Source organism: Lissotriton helveticus, chromosome 5_1, assembly GCF_964261635.1.
Source record: "Lissotriton helveticus chromosome 5_1, aLisHel1.1, whole genome shotgun sequence".
NCBI lineage: Eukaryota > Metazoa > Chordata > Amphibia > Caudata > Salamandridae > Lissotriton > Lissotriton helveticus.
In genome coordinates this window covers 404,277,794-404,294,032 of record NC_136065.1, presented here as the reverse complement: position 1 = coordinate 404,294,032, position 16,239 = coordinate 404,277,794, and the positions used below count along the sequence as shown (strand labels likewise).

Sequence of the window (16,239 nt, the reverse complement as noted above, 5' to 3'; positions counted from 1 at the left end):
CACCTCCGATCAGCCAGTCACGCCCTCGCCGCCGTCCCCCGCATCCGAAGAACGACAACAGGAGGAAGGTCCTTCTCCCACCTGGCCGCCAAGACCTGGAACTCCCTCCCTCCCGACCTGCGCCTGACCCAAGACCACCTTTCCTTCAGGAAGAAGCTCAAGACCTGGCTGTTCGAGCAGTAGCAGCACCCCCCCCCCCCCAAGCGCCTTGAGACCCTCCGGGTAAGTAGTGCGCTCTATAAATGTCCATGATTGATTGATTAAACGCAGGACGTATTGCATTGCAAATGCGTTCAGTGCCCGTGCTATAAAGATTTTTTTTAAGCTTTAGAAAGAGTTAGGAGAGAGCGGGACCACAAATCTATTTGAGAAAACAGTGCCTGGAGGCTGTAATTAAAGTGTACCGAGTAACACACGTAACAGGGGATGACCTCACGGGATGTTACAAAAGAAGACACAGCGGTACGCAGGAAGGACTACTAAGCCTATTGACCAATGAAAAGCCACAGTATACAGTGGACAATGACAAGCCAATGAAAAATATGGGTGGAGCTTCAAGTCCATACCTGAATACAGCATGCCTCGCAGAGCAGCACATGCACCAGGCTCGACCGAAAATTTATTCAATTGTACCAATAAAAGAAATGTTTAGTAAAAGTAAAAATAAAACTGTAAATTCCATACTAAATCACTGTTTTGCGTTAAAATATACATTTTACTTGTGTAGCAAATCCCGGTTTATGAACACAAAAAAGTAGAGCAAATCCATTCTGCACTTTGTTTCGTGCAAAAAAGAGTCGGCAAAATGGACTCAGCTTGAAACGCAGTTGCAGCCTTCACAGTTGAAAAGTGAAAAATATTGTTTTCAAAAAAGTGTGGCGAAAATATGAGATTAGTTTAGGCCCTGATGTACACACTGTGCTTTATTTTTCTAGTATACGGGCAGGAAAAACGTAATTGCCCTGATTCCAAAGCAATTTTTCTATCATAGGACCCACAAGGACAATAAGGAGATGCAGCCTCCATATGTAATTGAAGATTAATGTTTCTAACTTACCTCTTAGAAAACGGGACTTCTGAAGTTACAGTTATTTTACTCTTGCTTCTCTCTATGGTCACCACGCCACCACCGAGATTACCAGCTTTCCCATTAACTTTGATTCGTTCTTGCAAAAACTGCTCCTGTAAAAAGCACATTACTGCTCAGTCAGATTCGACATAGCATTTTATTTAAAATAAAAAAAGTAAACTGAATTTATAAGTAAAACCAATCACAAAAAAACACATTTTCAAAGCTTATACAGTAGTCATAACCATGTGGCCATTACCTCACGATACTACCCTAAAGGATGCAGTCAAATCTCCGATGTAGTACATATCGAGGTCAACATGCAGTCCTCTCAAGCCCTTTCTTACCTGGATGATGCTTTTCAAACTAATTTACAGTCGCACTAATAGTTTGAAAAAAACTTGCTGCAACTTTCACTAATGGCTACAACTAATTGCGCTGAAAAAAAAAAAATCAATGACAAAGCAGTCTCACTCCAAGTCACCAAGCACGACTAATCACCATATCCAGCTTAAGATAATGTATTAAGTACTGAAAAGGTGACAAAGTAGTGGAGGAGGATTTCAACATTCTTGATGAGAGCAGCACCAGCTTGGTGGGTTTTTTAGGTTCATCAGTGGCTTTTGCCAAGTTGTACAATAGGTCTTTTAATGAGCCTGCTGTGATACAGAGCAGAAGGTACAAGAGCGGTTCTCTACCTTTTTATCCAAAACACCACCATTTGCCAGCAGGAGTCCTCCAGAACTGTTCTGCTGCCTCTTTACTATGGACCCATTAAAGGGGGAAACAGGAGTCCATCCACCAATATTACAGAGCACCCTGCTTACTGGATCGCCTCTAGAAAGACAATTAGAGTCCACAAGTCTCTTAAAAACAGCATGGTCTTAATTTGTTCTTCCATTCCAATCTATCTCCCAGAAAAATCCAACCCTGGACATGATGGGTATTGTTCCCCAATACTGAACCTTTTCTCCACAAAAATACATCAACTAGTTTTATTTTTTAAACAGACTTCTGGACTGTAGCCCACTCAGTAGTCTTTTTTTATTGTTAAACTTGGACGCCTCAAACGCATTTTTTTTTTATTAGTCCCGGTTTAATGTTCATCGATTTCCAGGGCAAAAAAAAAAATCATTGTTACTTCGCTAGCAAGAGTGGTATTTTAGCATAATAAGCTAACTATTTTTTTGGGCATTTTCTGTCTTTCCAACCACTCAAACACGAAAAATAGATTACTAAGCAAATAAAGCATTAAACCTCCGTTACCTTCCATGCCACGTATAATAAAAAGAAAGTTTAAAAACCTACTCACCTCAAAAGTTAAGCAGTCAAAAACAAATACATGCCTGCTTCACCACCTAAAACTTGGAACTCTGTTCCTTCCTGTGTTTAGGATTTATACACACTATTTCAACCTGATCCATCAGTACTGCTTTCAACAGAGAATTGATACTAGTCCCGATGCAAAGCTACTGCAATCCTCAAACTTATATAAAAAGGAAGGGAAAAGAAACAAAAATAATAAAAAAAAAAATCAATGTGCACTATTCAAAATGACAAAACTTAATTGAATGTTTGGGATGGGTCCAAAGACAAGCACTGGAGTTGCCAATAGGTCTCGCAGTAGGAAAGTTGGAGCTATTGGTTTTGTAAATGACAAAGCCCTTTATGTTTTTAAAATGAAAAAATAAATAAAAGGCATTGTTATTTGCAATTGTAATAGCTCCAACTTTCCTACTGCGAGACCTATTGGCAACGCCAGGAGAGGGGTGAGGGGATGAGTACGTTACACATGGTAAATTACGCATCTGAGTGTGCCTGGCGTAAGAAGTTGACACGATACCGTGACTGGCACTCCCTTGAGGCAAGTTAAGGCAGCATCCTCGGCGCACCACCGCGTGGTGGCGCTATGCATGAAGAAAAGGCCCGAAAAACTGCCCGTTAGTGGTTGAAGAGCGCTCCAGCGGCAAGGTCGTATTTTGCCTGGCGTGATGACCACCATGGCTCTGTTCTTGCCGATTATATTCCTGCAGCTCTTTCCTAAGAGACCCGCCTTTTCCATGAAATGTAGGCATATGTACAGTATGCACATAAAACGCGCCCGTATGCTGAGACAATGTACGCAACGCTTACCTTACACATGCCTAAGTTCATTACTGGTGCAAGCTCACACTTAAAATTCAAAAAGCACAATCAATCTGTTACGTCGACCCTTTTTAAACTCGATGAATCAATGCACTTCATTCCGTTACCCGTGGTATCTTTGCCAGGCCCGGGCCACCATGATATATTTATTAATTTATTACGGGAGCTATGTAGCGCCAACATCGCCACTTGGGCAGCTCAGCGCTTTACATCACACATGGAGAAATGAAAATCCCAGACCGTAAGAGAATGAAGGCGTTAAGCGGGCTTCATTTCTGCATCGGGTTTCTGAACCGTGTGAATGTTACAGAAGCATTTGTCACATGTTCGGCCTTGTATTTTTGCCAATTATTGCGGCGCACTTATGTATTTATCAGTTCACTTATTTCTGAAGCACATCTTTACAGCACTGAGTTGGGGAAGCTGCTTAGTTGTTCCGGATGTCTGTTATTCGACTTGCAAGTAATGAAGTGCAAGCCTCAGTGTTACAAAACGGGAACTCTACCTAAGAAGACTTTAGCTGTTGGTTTACCCACAGTGGCAGGGAGTAATACTATACGTGAACCACTTACTGGTGGGGAGGGGCTGATCCCCGTGCACGGAATTGGCAAACAGTAATCTGTTTTGCATCTCGCATGACTCGAAACAACATCTCGTGCTCATTTACATCGCTGACGCAACTTCTTAGAGTAGCACGGGGGGGGGGGTAGGGGGGGATGAATGAAGACATTACCTTAATGCACATTGCCTGCCACATGTTTTCTCGGCGGTCTTGCCAGACGTACATGGGCAATCCGTGGGGGAGAGCGGAGGGGGATGGTGTGTTGGGGCCGGCCTGCCGGCCGGCAAGCCGTGATTAATTAGGGGAGGAGAAGAAGCCGCAGAGCGCACGCTGGGCGAAGCCCTTTGATGTGCTGTGCGGCCGTGAATGCGCGTGCTTCTTTGCTCACGTGATTCACATGAACTTCAAGAAAACCGCAGGAACGAAGCCCGTGGTTTCACGAGGATTTTGAGCACTTAAATTCTCGCTCCCTCAATGCGCTTGCGCGCATTGTAGGTCACGAGACCAAAAAAACGGTAGTCAATGATTTTCACTTCCGCATCAGTGACAGTCACTGCAATAAAACCTTCATGCTGGTACAACTGTGCACTTTTTAGGTCTCGACTATTGTATCCCGTTAGGGATGGAATAGGCGAGGTTATAGTAAGCAGTCCGAAAAGTCTACCTAGCCTGCGGATCGCGTACAGTTCATGTGAGGCAGGCGTGTGAGGTAGGCGCATGCACATCAAACACCATCGGCCTCGGCATCAGACGTCAAAGGAAGCCGCTTGCACACCATTTGTCTGAGCCTCGGCATCAGACTTCAAATGAATGCGCTCCCGCTCCCCCTCGCCACAGCAATACAGAGTTTTTTTTGCATCCATTTCGCGGGGGAAGCCGTGCTTTGTTTGGCGTTCTCTGCACCATTCTCGTGTTTTTTTCTGGACCAAAGTGAAAGCCTACCGTGCTTGTTTACAGTAGCCTTGCTCCTCAAATGCTGTTGCTGTGCTGCCATCTCTCTAGGGACACTCCACTTGAAAACACTCGAATTGCTAGCTACAATGCTACATCCGCTATGCTTTGCCTCTAGACACGTTGATCCCTCGCAGTGTGCTGACTCTGCCCCTCCTGATTCTGAAACTGACCAACGTAGTCACCACGCAGTCTCTTCTCTGTCTTGGGATGTCTGCCCTGCCACCATTTACTTCGGACCCTCACACTCCCTCATCCTCACCCACCCTCACACCCTCCACCCACCCCCGCACCATCACACCACCTTCTCACCCACCCCCTCAAACACCCCCTCACAGTCATTCACCCTCATCCACCCTCCCACCCCCTCACCCCACTTCACCCTCACCCCCCTTCACCCACCCCCAACCCCCTCACCCCCTTCACCCTCCCCCTTACCCTCACACCCCCTCCCCCATCCCCCACCCCCTCCCTCACACACCCATCCCCTCACACCCATCCCCCCCACACACACCCATCCCCCCTCCCCCACACAAACCCATCCCCCTCCCCCACACCCATCCCCCTCCCCCACCCATCCCCCTCCCCCACCCCCCCACCTCCCCCTCCCCCAAACACCCATCCCCATCCCCACACACCCATCCCCATCCCCCTCCCCCACACACCCATCCCCCTCCCCCACCCACACACACACCCATCCCCCTCCCCCACCCACGCACACCCATCCCCCTCCCCCACCCACGCACACCCATCCCCCTCCCCCACTCACACACACCCATCCCCCTCCCCCACACCCATCCCCTCCCCCACCCACACACACCCATCCCCCTCCCCCACCCACACACCCATCCCCTCCCCCACCCACCCCCTCCCCCACCCACCCCCCTCCCCCACCCACACACCCATCCCCTCCCCCACCCCCACACACCCATCCCCTCCCCCACCCCCACACACCCATCCCCTCCCCCACCCACCCACTCCCCTCCCCCACCCACACCCATCCCCCACCCACACACCCATCCCCCACCCACACACACCCCTCCCCTACCCACCCACACACCCCTCCCCTCCCCCACACACACCCCTCCCCTCCCCCACACACACCCCTCCCCCACCCACACACACACCCATCCCCCCCACCCATCCATCCCCTCCCCCCACCATCCCCTCCCCCTCCCCCCACCATCCCCTCACACCCCCAACTTTAGGTGTTGTTCACATTGGAAAAGTAAGTTTAGATGTAATGGCGGATTCTGGGTCGCCCATAACAGTTTTATCAGATTTCTTTTAAAGAGAATTTGACTGATGTTAAACTTAAACACAACGATATCAATCTTAAAGCTTTGGCAACTTTGATATCAAAATGTTGGGGTATTTTGAAGATATTTTAGAATTTAAAGGACGTAAAGTTCTTACCAAAATTTATGTAGCCATTGATGGTAAGAACATTGTAGGATGGTATGATCTGTGCAAGTTGGGAGTTATGCTGTGTCTTGGTACATAGTCCCATTAGATTGAGGGATATTTCTATTAATCCAATCAATGTTGATGATTCCAATGTTGAATGTATTCTTGCTAAATATAGTGATTTTTCTCAAAATAAGGTGGGTCAAGAAAAAGGCTTTACCCACAACATTAAAGGAAGGAGCGATTCACATTCAACATAAAGTACGTATGGTTCCGTTGAGCGTACGTAAACATTTTAAATTTCATTTGGATAATTTGGTTGCAGCAGGTATTATTGAACCAACCAAAATGGGTTTCGGCTATTGTGATCACACTTAAGAAAAATAATGATCTGAGACTGTGTGTGGATCTTAGGTCCTTGAAAAAGAACATAGTTGTTGAAACATATTCCCTGCCTAGAATAAAAGAATTATTAGCCGCTGTCAATGATGCCAAGTATTTTTCGATTATTGATTAAAAATCAGCCTATCATCAGGTGCTTCTTGATGATTCATCTAAAAACCTCACAGCTTTTGTATCGCAGTTTGGGGTTTATAGATTTTTAAGAATAAGGTTTGGCTTGGCATCAGCGGCCAGTGTTTTTCAAAAACTTGAGTCCCTTTTTCAAGGTTTTTATTAAGGTTTCCAGTAGTTTCAGGACAACATTTTAATTTTTGCTAAAACTTGTGAACATGCCAATATTTTGGAAAACGTTTTAAATATTCTAGAAACTAAAGGTATGACAGTAAAGAAATGTACAATTCTGGTTGAAGAAATTGATTATCTGGGTCACAAGATTTCAAGTTGTGGTATTTTTCCCCAAAGATGATTTGGCGAGTGCTTTGGTAAGGCAAGTAAACCCTATGATAGATTCCCTATGCTCTTTTTTAGGGTTAGGGGAGTACTATGCGAGATTTGTTAAGGGGTATGATTTGGTGGTGGAACCATTGAGGCAACTTCTTAAAAAAAAAGGACAAGATTTGTCTGGACACAAGTACATGATGAGAGGCTTTCAGTCAGGTCAAGAAACTCATTGCACAGGCTCTTAATACTTTTGATCCCAATGGCAAGTCATTTGTCACGACTGATGCCAGTGCTATAGGCTTGAGAGCAGTGTTTACTCAGTTGGTAAATGCAAGGAGAGAGTTATTTCTTTCATTTCTAAAGGAATCCGAGGGGCTGAGGAACACTACAGCACCATCGAGAAAGAGGCCCTTGTTTGTGTGTGGGCTTTGGAAAAATATTTAAAAACATTGTGGGGATGTCCCTTTGCCCTTGTTATGGATCACATACCTTTGGTATATAAGATGGATGGAGTAAGATGTGGTAATGCCTCCTTGAGATTAGTAAGACTCATAGCACGGTTACAGAAATTTAATTTTGAAATAAGGCATATTGCTGGAGGGAAGAATGAAACAGCTGACTGTCTAGACTTCCTCCTGTAGATGTGTCTTGAGGAAAAGATTATTGATCTTCATGAATGTGTTGTAGCTGTTGTAGATGCTATTGGTGGTTGTGATATGGACATTTCTGAGAAAGAATGGTGTGTGAATTTCTTGATCAGTATCAAGTTTTATCCAAAGTCAAACAAAAATTTGGATTCTTCTATACAGAGTTTTGCTCAAGTGGCAAATGAACTTACTATTGAAAACAACATGTTATTGAGGCATGATTTGTTCGTTCCACAGGTTGGCATTAGAAACAAACTTGTCAGTTTGGCTCATTCTGGACATCCTGGTGTATCAGGCACTAAAGATTACTTAAAATGCACTATTGGTGGCCAGGGATGGATGTCACTGTGGAAAGTTTTGTGGACAATTGAAAAGTTTGTATTCGTTCAGATAAACATTGGAAAGGGTCTACAGAACCTCGGAGAATTCAAGAGGTAGCTCAGTAACCTTGGGAAAACATTTCTATAGATTTTGCTGGCCCTTGTGATTGCTTGTGGTTATTGATACATTTTCCAAATGGTTGTATTACACATTTGTTGAGCATCCCAATACTGATGAGGTGGTATTTTTTTTAGATAACATTTTTCAGCAAGAAGCAGCACCCAAGATTATCATGTCTGATAATGGTGTGCAGTTTGTTTCAGCTAAAATGGAAAAATTTTAAAAATGGAAAATTTTCACAAAACATTTGGAGTTCGTTCCGAGAAAGCACCTTTGTATTGGCCTAAAGCTAATACAAAGGTGGGCTAATAGAGTTTTCAAAGAAGGAATTCAACCAGCTTTGGAAGTTGGATGTTTTCTATCGCTGCTCACTCGAGTACAGGTGTGTCTCCTTAGGTTTTGATGAGGGGTAGACAGAGGAGAACTTCTTACACCTGATTTTTTCAAAATGTTACTAATCGATCCTTTGAGGGTTGTTTTAATAAAGCGTCTCGTCGTACCTCTAATAAAACTTACCATGATGCTAATGAGAAGGTTAAATGCAAATCTGTTGAAGTTGGAAATTGGGTGCAAGTTATCAAACCTCCTTCTTAACAAGTTAAAGGTTCTTCAAAATTTTCTTTACCCTTTTTAGTGGAAAGGGTTAGTGATTCTGCTGTTTCATTGAAAAACAAAGGGTGGTGGAACAAAAGTGCTATCATTGTAGTTAAGCCTGGACAGGAGAATTTTTTTAAATAAGAGAAATTGGAAAGCGAAGGTACTTTGTTTTATGAGAATGGTGGTAAGAGTGATTTTACAAGTTCTTCTAGGAGACCGGATTCTGAAGGTTCTGTTGGAACTCCTATGGATTGTGTGTCTGGTGAGCAGGTGGAGGATCATTTGGCTGTGTGTGCCAAAGAGGGAGATTATCTTGGAAGGGATTTGCCTTTGCAAAAAAGGATTGCTAAGTGCCTAAGAGATTTGAGGATTATCTTATGGAGTAGTTGCATTTTTGTTTGAAAAAAGGGAGCCATGTGGTGTGTTCAAACTTACATTCCAATAAAGTGTTATGACTTGTATTGTTACCATAGTTCCGCCTCGTTCTATAGAATGTATTATGTAAAATGGAATGTGTTAATGTCATGGTTTGGAATGGGAGGGAGAAGCAGTTGGAGTTGGATGCAGCTGGACGTTTTATTCAGAGGCACCAGTGGGTCAATTACTGGTTTATTAACTAAACCTATTTTACTACAATTTACCGACTCCATCCCCTCTTTACAAGCATTAGAGGCAACGGTTTTCCAAATCTTGGACACTTCTTCGAAAATTAAACAAGCTAATCTCTTTCATGGAGCAGTGACAGACGGGCGAGAGAAACGGTCATGTTAGTATGAGCACCAGTAAGTTACAGATCACAATAAAGTGGCGACGATTTGGGATACATTCAGATATATATATATTTTTTTTAAAGGAAGTATCTTTCACGAAAACTACTTCGCTAGACCCTTCAAACTTTCCTGGAAATTATACTTTCATGATCGAATTACTGCAGTCGTCGTTAAGCGGATTACATGTAATCTAAGTACCGCTTGCAGTTAGCATTACGTTAGGAGTCCATCCACTGTAACTGCACTGCAACGTACCTTGCATCTTTTAAAACTCGAGCGGTGCTTCTCTGGCATTCTTTCTTCTTGAGCACGCTCCGTTGAACTACCTCGCCGCGCGCGTTCAATGACTCCGATTCTTTCGTCATTGGAGTTACGCGCCATGTCATCACATAAGGTCACGCTGCGTGACCCTTGAAAGACGACATTTTGGTTTCCACAACTCAGAACAGCATCAATCGACTCTGGAGTAATTCCGGAAAGTTTACACTTATTTTTACTTTATTTCTGGACAATCAATTAGCAGCATTCAAGTAAGCCTTACTTCTTCTGTTATTTTGTCATTGTGTGCTTATATATCATTTTTAATCAAAATGGACTGAAAGTGCTACGTCATCTGCATCCAATGTTAATGTTAATCCTGCTATAAACCTCAACAACCCTAAAGAGTTTTTCTTGTCCGGATGAGCCTATTTTTAAGTGGCTCGATTGGAAAGATTTTTTGAACTACATTGCCACTCAGGAAGATATCGGAATAATGTCTCCTGAAAGAAAGAAAATAATTTTGCTTTATTGTCTAGGAGCTGAGGGCTTAAGGGTTTATAAACAAATGCAAAAGACTGAAAGATCTGGGGATATTGATGTATTTAAAGCAGCTATCTTGGATCTTACTGAACATTATTCTCCGGTGGTTTGCATTGGTGTTACTAGAAAGGCTTTCTTTAAAAGGAAGCAATTACAGAATGAGTCTATTGAGGAATTTGTAGCGGCATTAAAAATCCTTGCTGCTCCTTGCAAATTTGGTACCTTCCATGACGAATTAATAAGAGACCAGGTTGTTATATGTTCTAAGAATAAAGGAATACAAGACTGACTGTGGATTGAGGGTGATTCCAATCTTAAAGACGTTATTGCACTTGTTAAGAAAGCGGAGCTATCGGAAAGGAGCAATAAAGCTATTTGTGAACAGATTGAATCTTCAACATCTACTTCTGTAAATAACATTTCAGTGACTAAAAAAGGAAAGGATTCTCATTCGGAGAAGAAACACTTTTCAAATAATACGCAAAGTTTTAAAAACTGCCAAACCTAAATTTAATACGTTTGATTCAACATCATTTGCTTGTTTTTGGTGTGGAAGTAAATCACGCAACGCTAGTTCAGATAAGTGTCCTGCTAGATTAACTAAATGTTCCAATTGTGGCATCGTGGGACATTTTTCAAAGTCGTGTAAAAGGAAGTCTGTTCAAATTCCTAAAGTTTCTTGTTTAAATGAAAGCGATTCTGACACTTCTTGTGATTCCGATGTTCACGATCAAAAGAAATTTAACATTGTGTTAAATATCAATGACAAAAATAGTAGTAAACCACTGTGTATTGTTAAATTTGGGGGCATTCCTTTGCAAGTGGCTGCGGATTCTGGATCTCCATTCACTATCATAGCTAAAGATGTTTGGCAGTCTAAACTAGTCAATGAGCTTGGTCCTCATTTACGCCTGTGCACTTCATCATGCATTAGCTCAGATGGCCATGAAGAACAACTTTTTCAAATTCGAGGACACGATATATCTCCAAACCAGTGGCACGAGTATGGGAAGAATATTTGCTCCGAGTTTAGCAAACCTATAGGTTCATGGGTTTGAACAGGAGCATGTGCTGAGCAGTAACAATCCCTACCTAGAGTCGATAAGTCTATGGAAACGATACATAGACAATATCCTGGTCATCTGGCGAGGGGATGTAGCCAGTGTTAATGTCTTCTTGATCTGGCTTAACAGTCGTAACAACTTCCTCAAATTTACCGCTGAAGTGGACAAATACAAACTAGCATTTTTGGATCTGCTTATTGTTGCAACACCTAATGTCCTAGAGACAGAACTGTACACCAAACCTATGGCCAGGAACTCATTATTGAGTTTTAAAAGTCACCACCCAGTAGCCATGAAAGAGAACCTGCCGTTCGGCCAATTTCTGCGGTTGCGTAGGAACTGTTCGACTGGTGACAGTTTCCACAGACATGCAGATAATCTGACATCATACTACCTCATATTTCTTCTGGGTGCTACCTCATATCTCTTTTGGATGCTCATTAGTGTCACTTAGGACGCCCTAGCTCCTACACTAGTGCTCACTAGTGTCACTTATGACGCCCTAGCTCCTACTCCCAACATTGCAGCCTGTCTAAAATGGACCTCAACGGCAAGCACACTTTTAGAATTAACTACCCTTCCACCCTAACCAAAAAAGCCACTAAACGTTTTAAACATAACTTCTTGAGGTCGCACCCTGAAACACCCTTTGCTGACACCTACTTCTCACCGTGCAATGGTGCCCTGAATACCGATATCATCTTCCACACCTCACGCAGAGCCCAATGGAGAAACGCGTTCCTAACCCTACTCACCGTCTCCTCCACTAGGAAAACAACTCATGGCCTAACTCTCTCTATCACACCTTCCTACCTCTTCCCTGGCAGGACTACCATTACTATCTACAATAACGGGATTGTCCTAATTCAATCCACGGACAAGAACCTGGAACTACTAGACAACCTGTTCCCCAAGTTCAAAGAGCACCTCTCCAAGCTGCGGACCCCCACCCAGATCTCCACCAGCACTATCACCCCTGACGTCGCAGCCCCCACCTACAGCACCTCTACCCCCAGCACCCCAGCAAATGGCACACCTGATTTTAGCGCCCCACACTCCCCAACGACGGACACCCCCAGCACCCCAGTAAATGGCCCACTTGCTGTTAACGCCCCACACTCCCCAAGGACAGACACAAATGTCGCCACCTCTTATACTAGCCGCCCCTCTAACATGATCCCGTTTACCCCCACGCATATCCCCCCTATCCCTCTCCCCCTGACATAACAACCCGCACCCGCAACATGCCACCTGAACACACCACCGTTCGGAGTTTATCCACCCCCCCTCCCATCCCCCCCACCACAGACGCCTCTCCCTCCCCACCCCCCCTCCCATCACCCCCACGACAGACACCTCTCCCTCCCCAGCTCCCTCCCCACTCTCACCCACGACACTCACACACCTGACAGAACAACTCTGACCCACAACACGCCACCATCTGATCACACCACCATTCGGAGTCTATCCACCCCCCCCTCCCATTCCCCACATGGCGGACACCTCTCCCTCCCCAGCTCCCACCCACGACCCTCTCACCCTCCCAACAAAACATACAGAACATACCGCCGCCCCTACCTTAGCATCCCCCTCTCTCCCTCCTCCTATTCTCAGCCCTCACTACCCTCCTGTCTCACCCACTGTCTTCAGCCTTCACTCACTCTTCCACTCACCGGCACAGTCTCCCACTGACGGCACTACCTATGCCTCCCACCTAGCTCTCACCACCAACACCATCCCCAATCCACCTCCTGACCTGACTTTATCCACCCTCCAACAAGTCAAAGAGGATATTCTACAAATCAAAAAAGATGTACACTCAAAGACCTTCTCTCCTCACAGCCCAGTCTACCTCCCACCATCCCTCTACCCTACAAACGACGCACCCTCCCTACATACCCCCGGCCTTCAACGACACCCGCGCTGGCCGACTATCCCCGTTCGCAACAACCCCCTCCGCCCCCGTCGCGTCCTCAACACGATGTCGGACCGCGACCTTTGCTCTCTCCTACGCTCCTATGGCCCAGGTCCGCTAAAACACATATCCAACACACACATCCCCATACCCACAATTCTTACAAACCCTCTGAGGCTCCCAACTCTCAACAGAGGTTCCGTCCCTAACAACCTCAGAAAAGTTCCACTCACTCTAGAAAACTCGACCACCCTTCCCTCTCCCAAACTCAAATGCATCCTACTCAATTGCAGATCGGCCCAAAGACACTCATCAGACACCGCTGATCTCGTCTCAGCTACGGATCTGGACCTAGCCATTCTAACGGAAACGTGGCTTACTGAAGCCTCTACCCTGATTATGGACATACTAGTCCCCCCCAATTATCACATCATTAGGCTGGACAGGACCCCTGGCAAGACGGGCGGGGGAATTGCATGCATTTTTAGGAGCAACCTCTCCGTTACTAAAGCCACCTCCCCCTCCCTTACTTCCTGTGAACTCCTCTGCCTCGATATCACCAGCGAGGGCAAACAAGTTTGTGCCTTACATCTCATCTATCATCCGCCTGGTGACAACCTCACATTCACTCAACAACTCATGGACACGATCACATCCAATGCCGGTCGGCAGACCAGCCAAGTCTATCTGGGTGACTTCAACCTCCATTGGAACGATCAGAAAGACACAGTGGTGAATAGTCTCAAAACTTTCCTTAATGCGCTTGACCTCACCCAAATATGCGATAGACCAACACACGACAAAGGCTCGATACTCGATCTCATCATTGCCAAAGAAAACTCTACACAACTGGAGGCGATCCAACCCTGCGACTGGTCAGATCACCACATTATCACCTTTTTTATCAATGACATAGTTAAACCTAACCCGGCTCAACCAATCAAATCCAAAACATGGAAAAGGGACATGAAGAATCTTAACCCCTCTACCCTGCCTCCCCACATCGGCAATCTCCTCCTTCCCCCTTCAGGTGCCTCGGACGTTCAATCACTGACTGACCACTACCTTGACTATGAATACAATAGTCAATGAAGTCGCCCCACTGCAACTGAAGAGAGTCTCCACCAAAATCTCTAACCCCTGGTATGACGATAAACTCAATGACGACAGGCGTACTATGCGAATGGCAGAGCGCACCTGGAGATCGGACCCTTCAGCACTGCACCTCAAAAGGCTTAAGAACAAGAGAAATGCCTACTTCAGGAAAATAAAGCGCACAAAGTCGGACTTCTTCAGTCGCCAGTTGGACCAAGCAAAAAACAGGCCAAGAAAGCTGTTCGAACTTATCAAGACCCAAACAAAGTCACAACCCTTACATTCAAACAGCAAAACAAGCGACACCCCAAACTGTGAAGCCTTCTCTACTTTCTTTAAGCTAAAGTCTGATAACATAAGAAATGATCTCATCATGGATGTAAGCCGATTCCCCAACCACACCAGAATGTCTAGCTCTCAACCTAAAAACAAGGCATCCTGGCTATACTTCGATACCTACTCGGAAGAAGCAATACACAAACTGCTCTGCACCGTGAAGCCCTCTAATCACCTCACAGACCCTCTACCTGCTAATGCTGTAAAAGACTTCATCCCCTTGCTCCTCCCTCTCTGGACCAAAATAATCAACAGCTCCCTACAACAAGGCCTCATTCCAGACTCCCTCAAGGTGGGGCAAGTCACGCCTATACTCAAAAAACCTACAGCTGATCCGTCTGACCTAAACAATTACTGACCCATCACCAATATCCCCACCCTGGCCAAACTGCTGGAGAAATGTGTCCAACTAACAAAACACATTGATCAATTTGACCTCCTCAACACACATCAATCAAGCTTCCGAGCGAAACATAGCACAGAAACAGCTATGACACACATAATTGATGACGCCCTCCAAATTCTTGATCGCAATGAGTCCTGCCTCCTCATCCTTCTTGACCTCTCTTCAGCATTTGACACGGTCAAACATGAGAACTTGCTGGAGCTGCTAAGCACTAGAATGGGTCTATCGGGAACTGTTCTCAAATGGTTTTCGTCCTTCCTTCGCAACCGGTCTCAGAAATTCAAGATCTACAATGTGCTATCAACACCTGTGCCCGCAGATCTAGGTGTCCCACAAGGATCCTCCCTCTCCCCCACATTGTTCAACCTCGTCATGGAACCGCTCGCCACCCTGCTCCAAGCTTCCAATGTCCAATTCCATATGTACGCCGACGACACACAACTTTACCTAAAGCTTCAATCCCCGGAAGATATCAAACATCTGAATTCCACACTTATTAACACTCAATCATGGCTGGCAGATAATCACCTCAAACTAAATGCTCTGAAAACTGAGTTCCTACTCATCTCACCCCCGGCGAAAATTTCCATCACCCAAACCTGGCTCAATAACTTAACAGCACTCAATGTCCAACCTACCATCGTGGATTGGGCGAAATCCCTAGGCATTACACTTGACGCCAAGCTCAACATGCAGCAGCATGTTAGCAAAGCCACAAAAGGAGCCAACTTCCAAATCAACACACTGAGGAAAATTAAGCCTTTCCTCCCTGCCGAAGATTTCCAAACTGCTGTACAAGCTTTAGTGATCCCTCGAATAGACTACGGAATTGTGGCCCTCAGCGGACTCCCACTAACCACAACAGCACCCTTAAGAGCCTCCCTGAACGCTGCCGCGAGACTCATTACTGGCTCAAGAAAACACTCGCATATATCCCCAGACTTAAAGTCTCTAAAATGGCTGCCTTTTGAAGCCAGAATACAGCTAAAAATTGCTACTATGACACACGCGGCCGTGCACCACAAAGCACCAAACTACCTCGCTCACAAGCTGTCTATATCAGGTCCAGGTCTCTTACTCCTTCTGAGCAAAAATACTCAGTAATTGAGAGAGAGACTTTGGAAGTAGTTTGGAGTTTAGAGCCTTTCGGGAAATTTTTATGGGGTAAGCAGAACTGACCATAATCCCCT

At 45.2% G+C, this 16,239-nt stretch overlaps 1 protein-coding gene across 1 annotated transcript in view; it reads right to left on the bottom strand.

Moving 5' to 3' along the window:
• The window catches only part of RPL22 (ribosomal protein L22), a 61,279-nt gene that overhangs the window by 13,046 nt on the left and 31,994 nt on the right, over nt 1–16,239 (bottom strand). Inside the window, exon 3 of the mRNA XM_078642623.1 lies at nt 1,058–1,182. Within this exon, the coding sequence (XP_078498749.1) occupies nt 1,058–1,182 (125 nt within the window). The remainder of the gene's footprint in view (nt 1–1,057; nt 1,183–16,239) is intronic.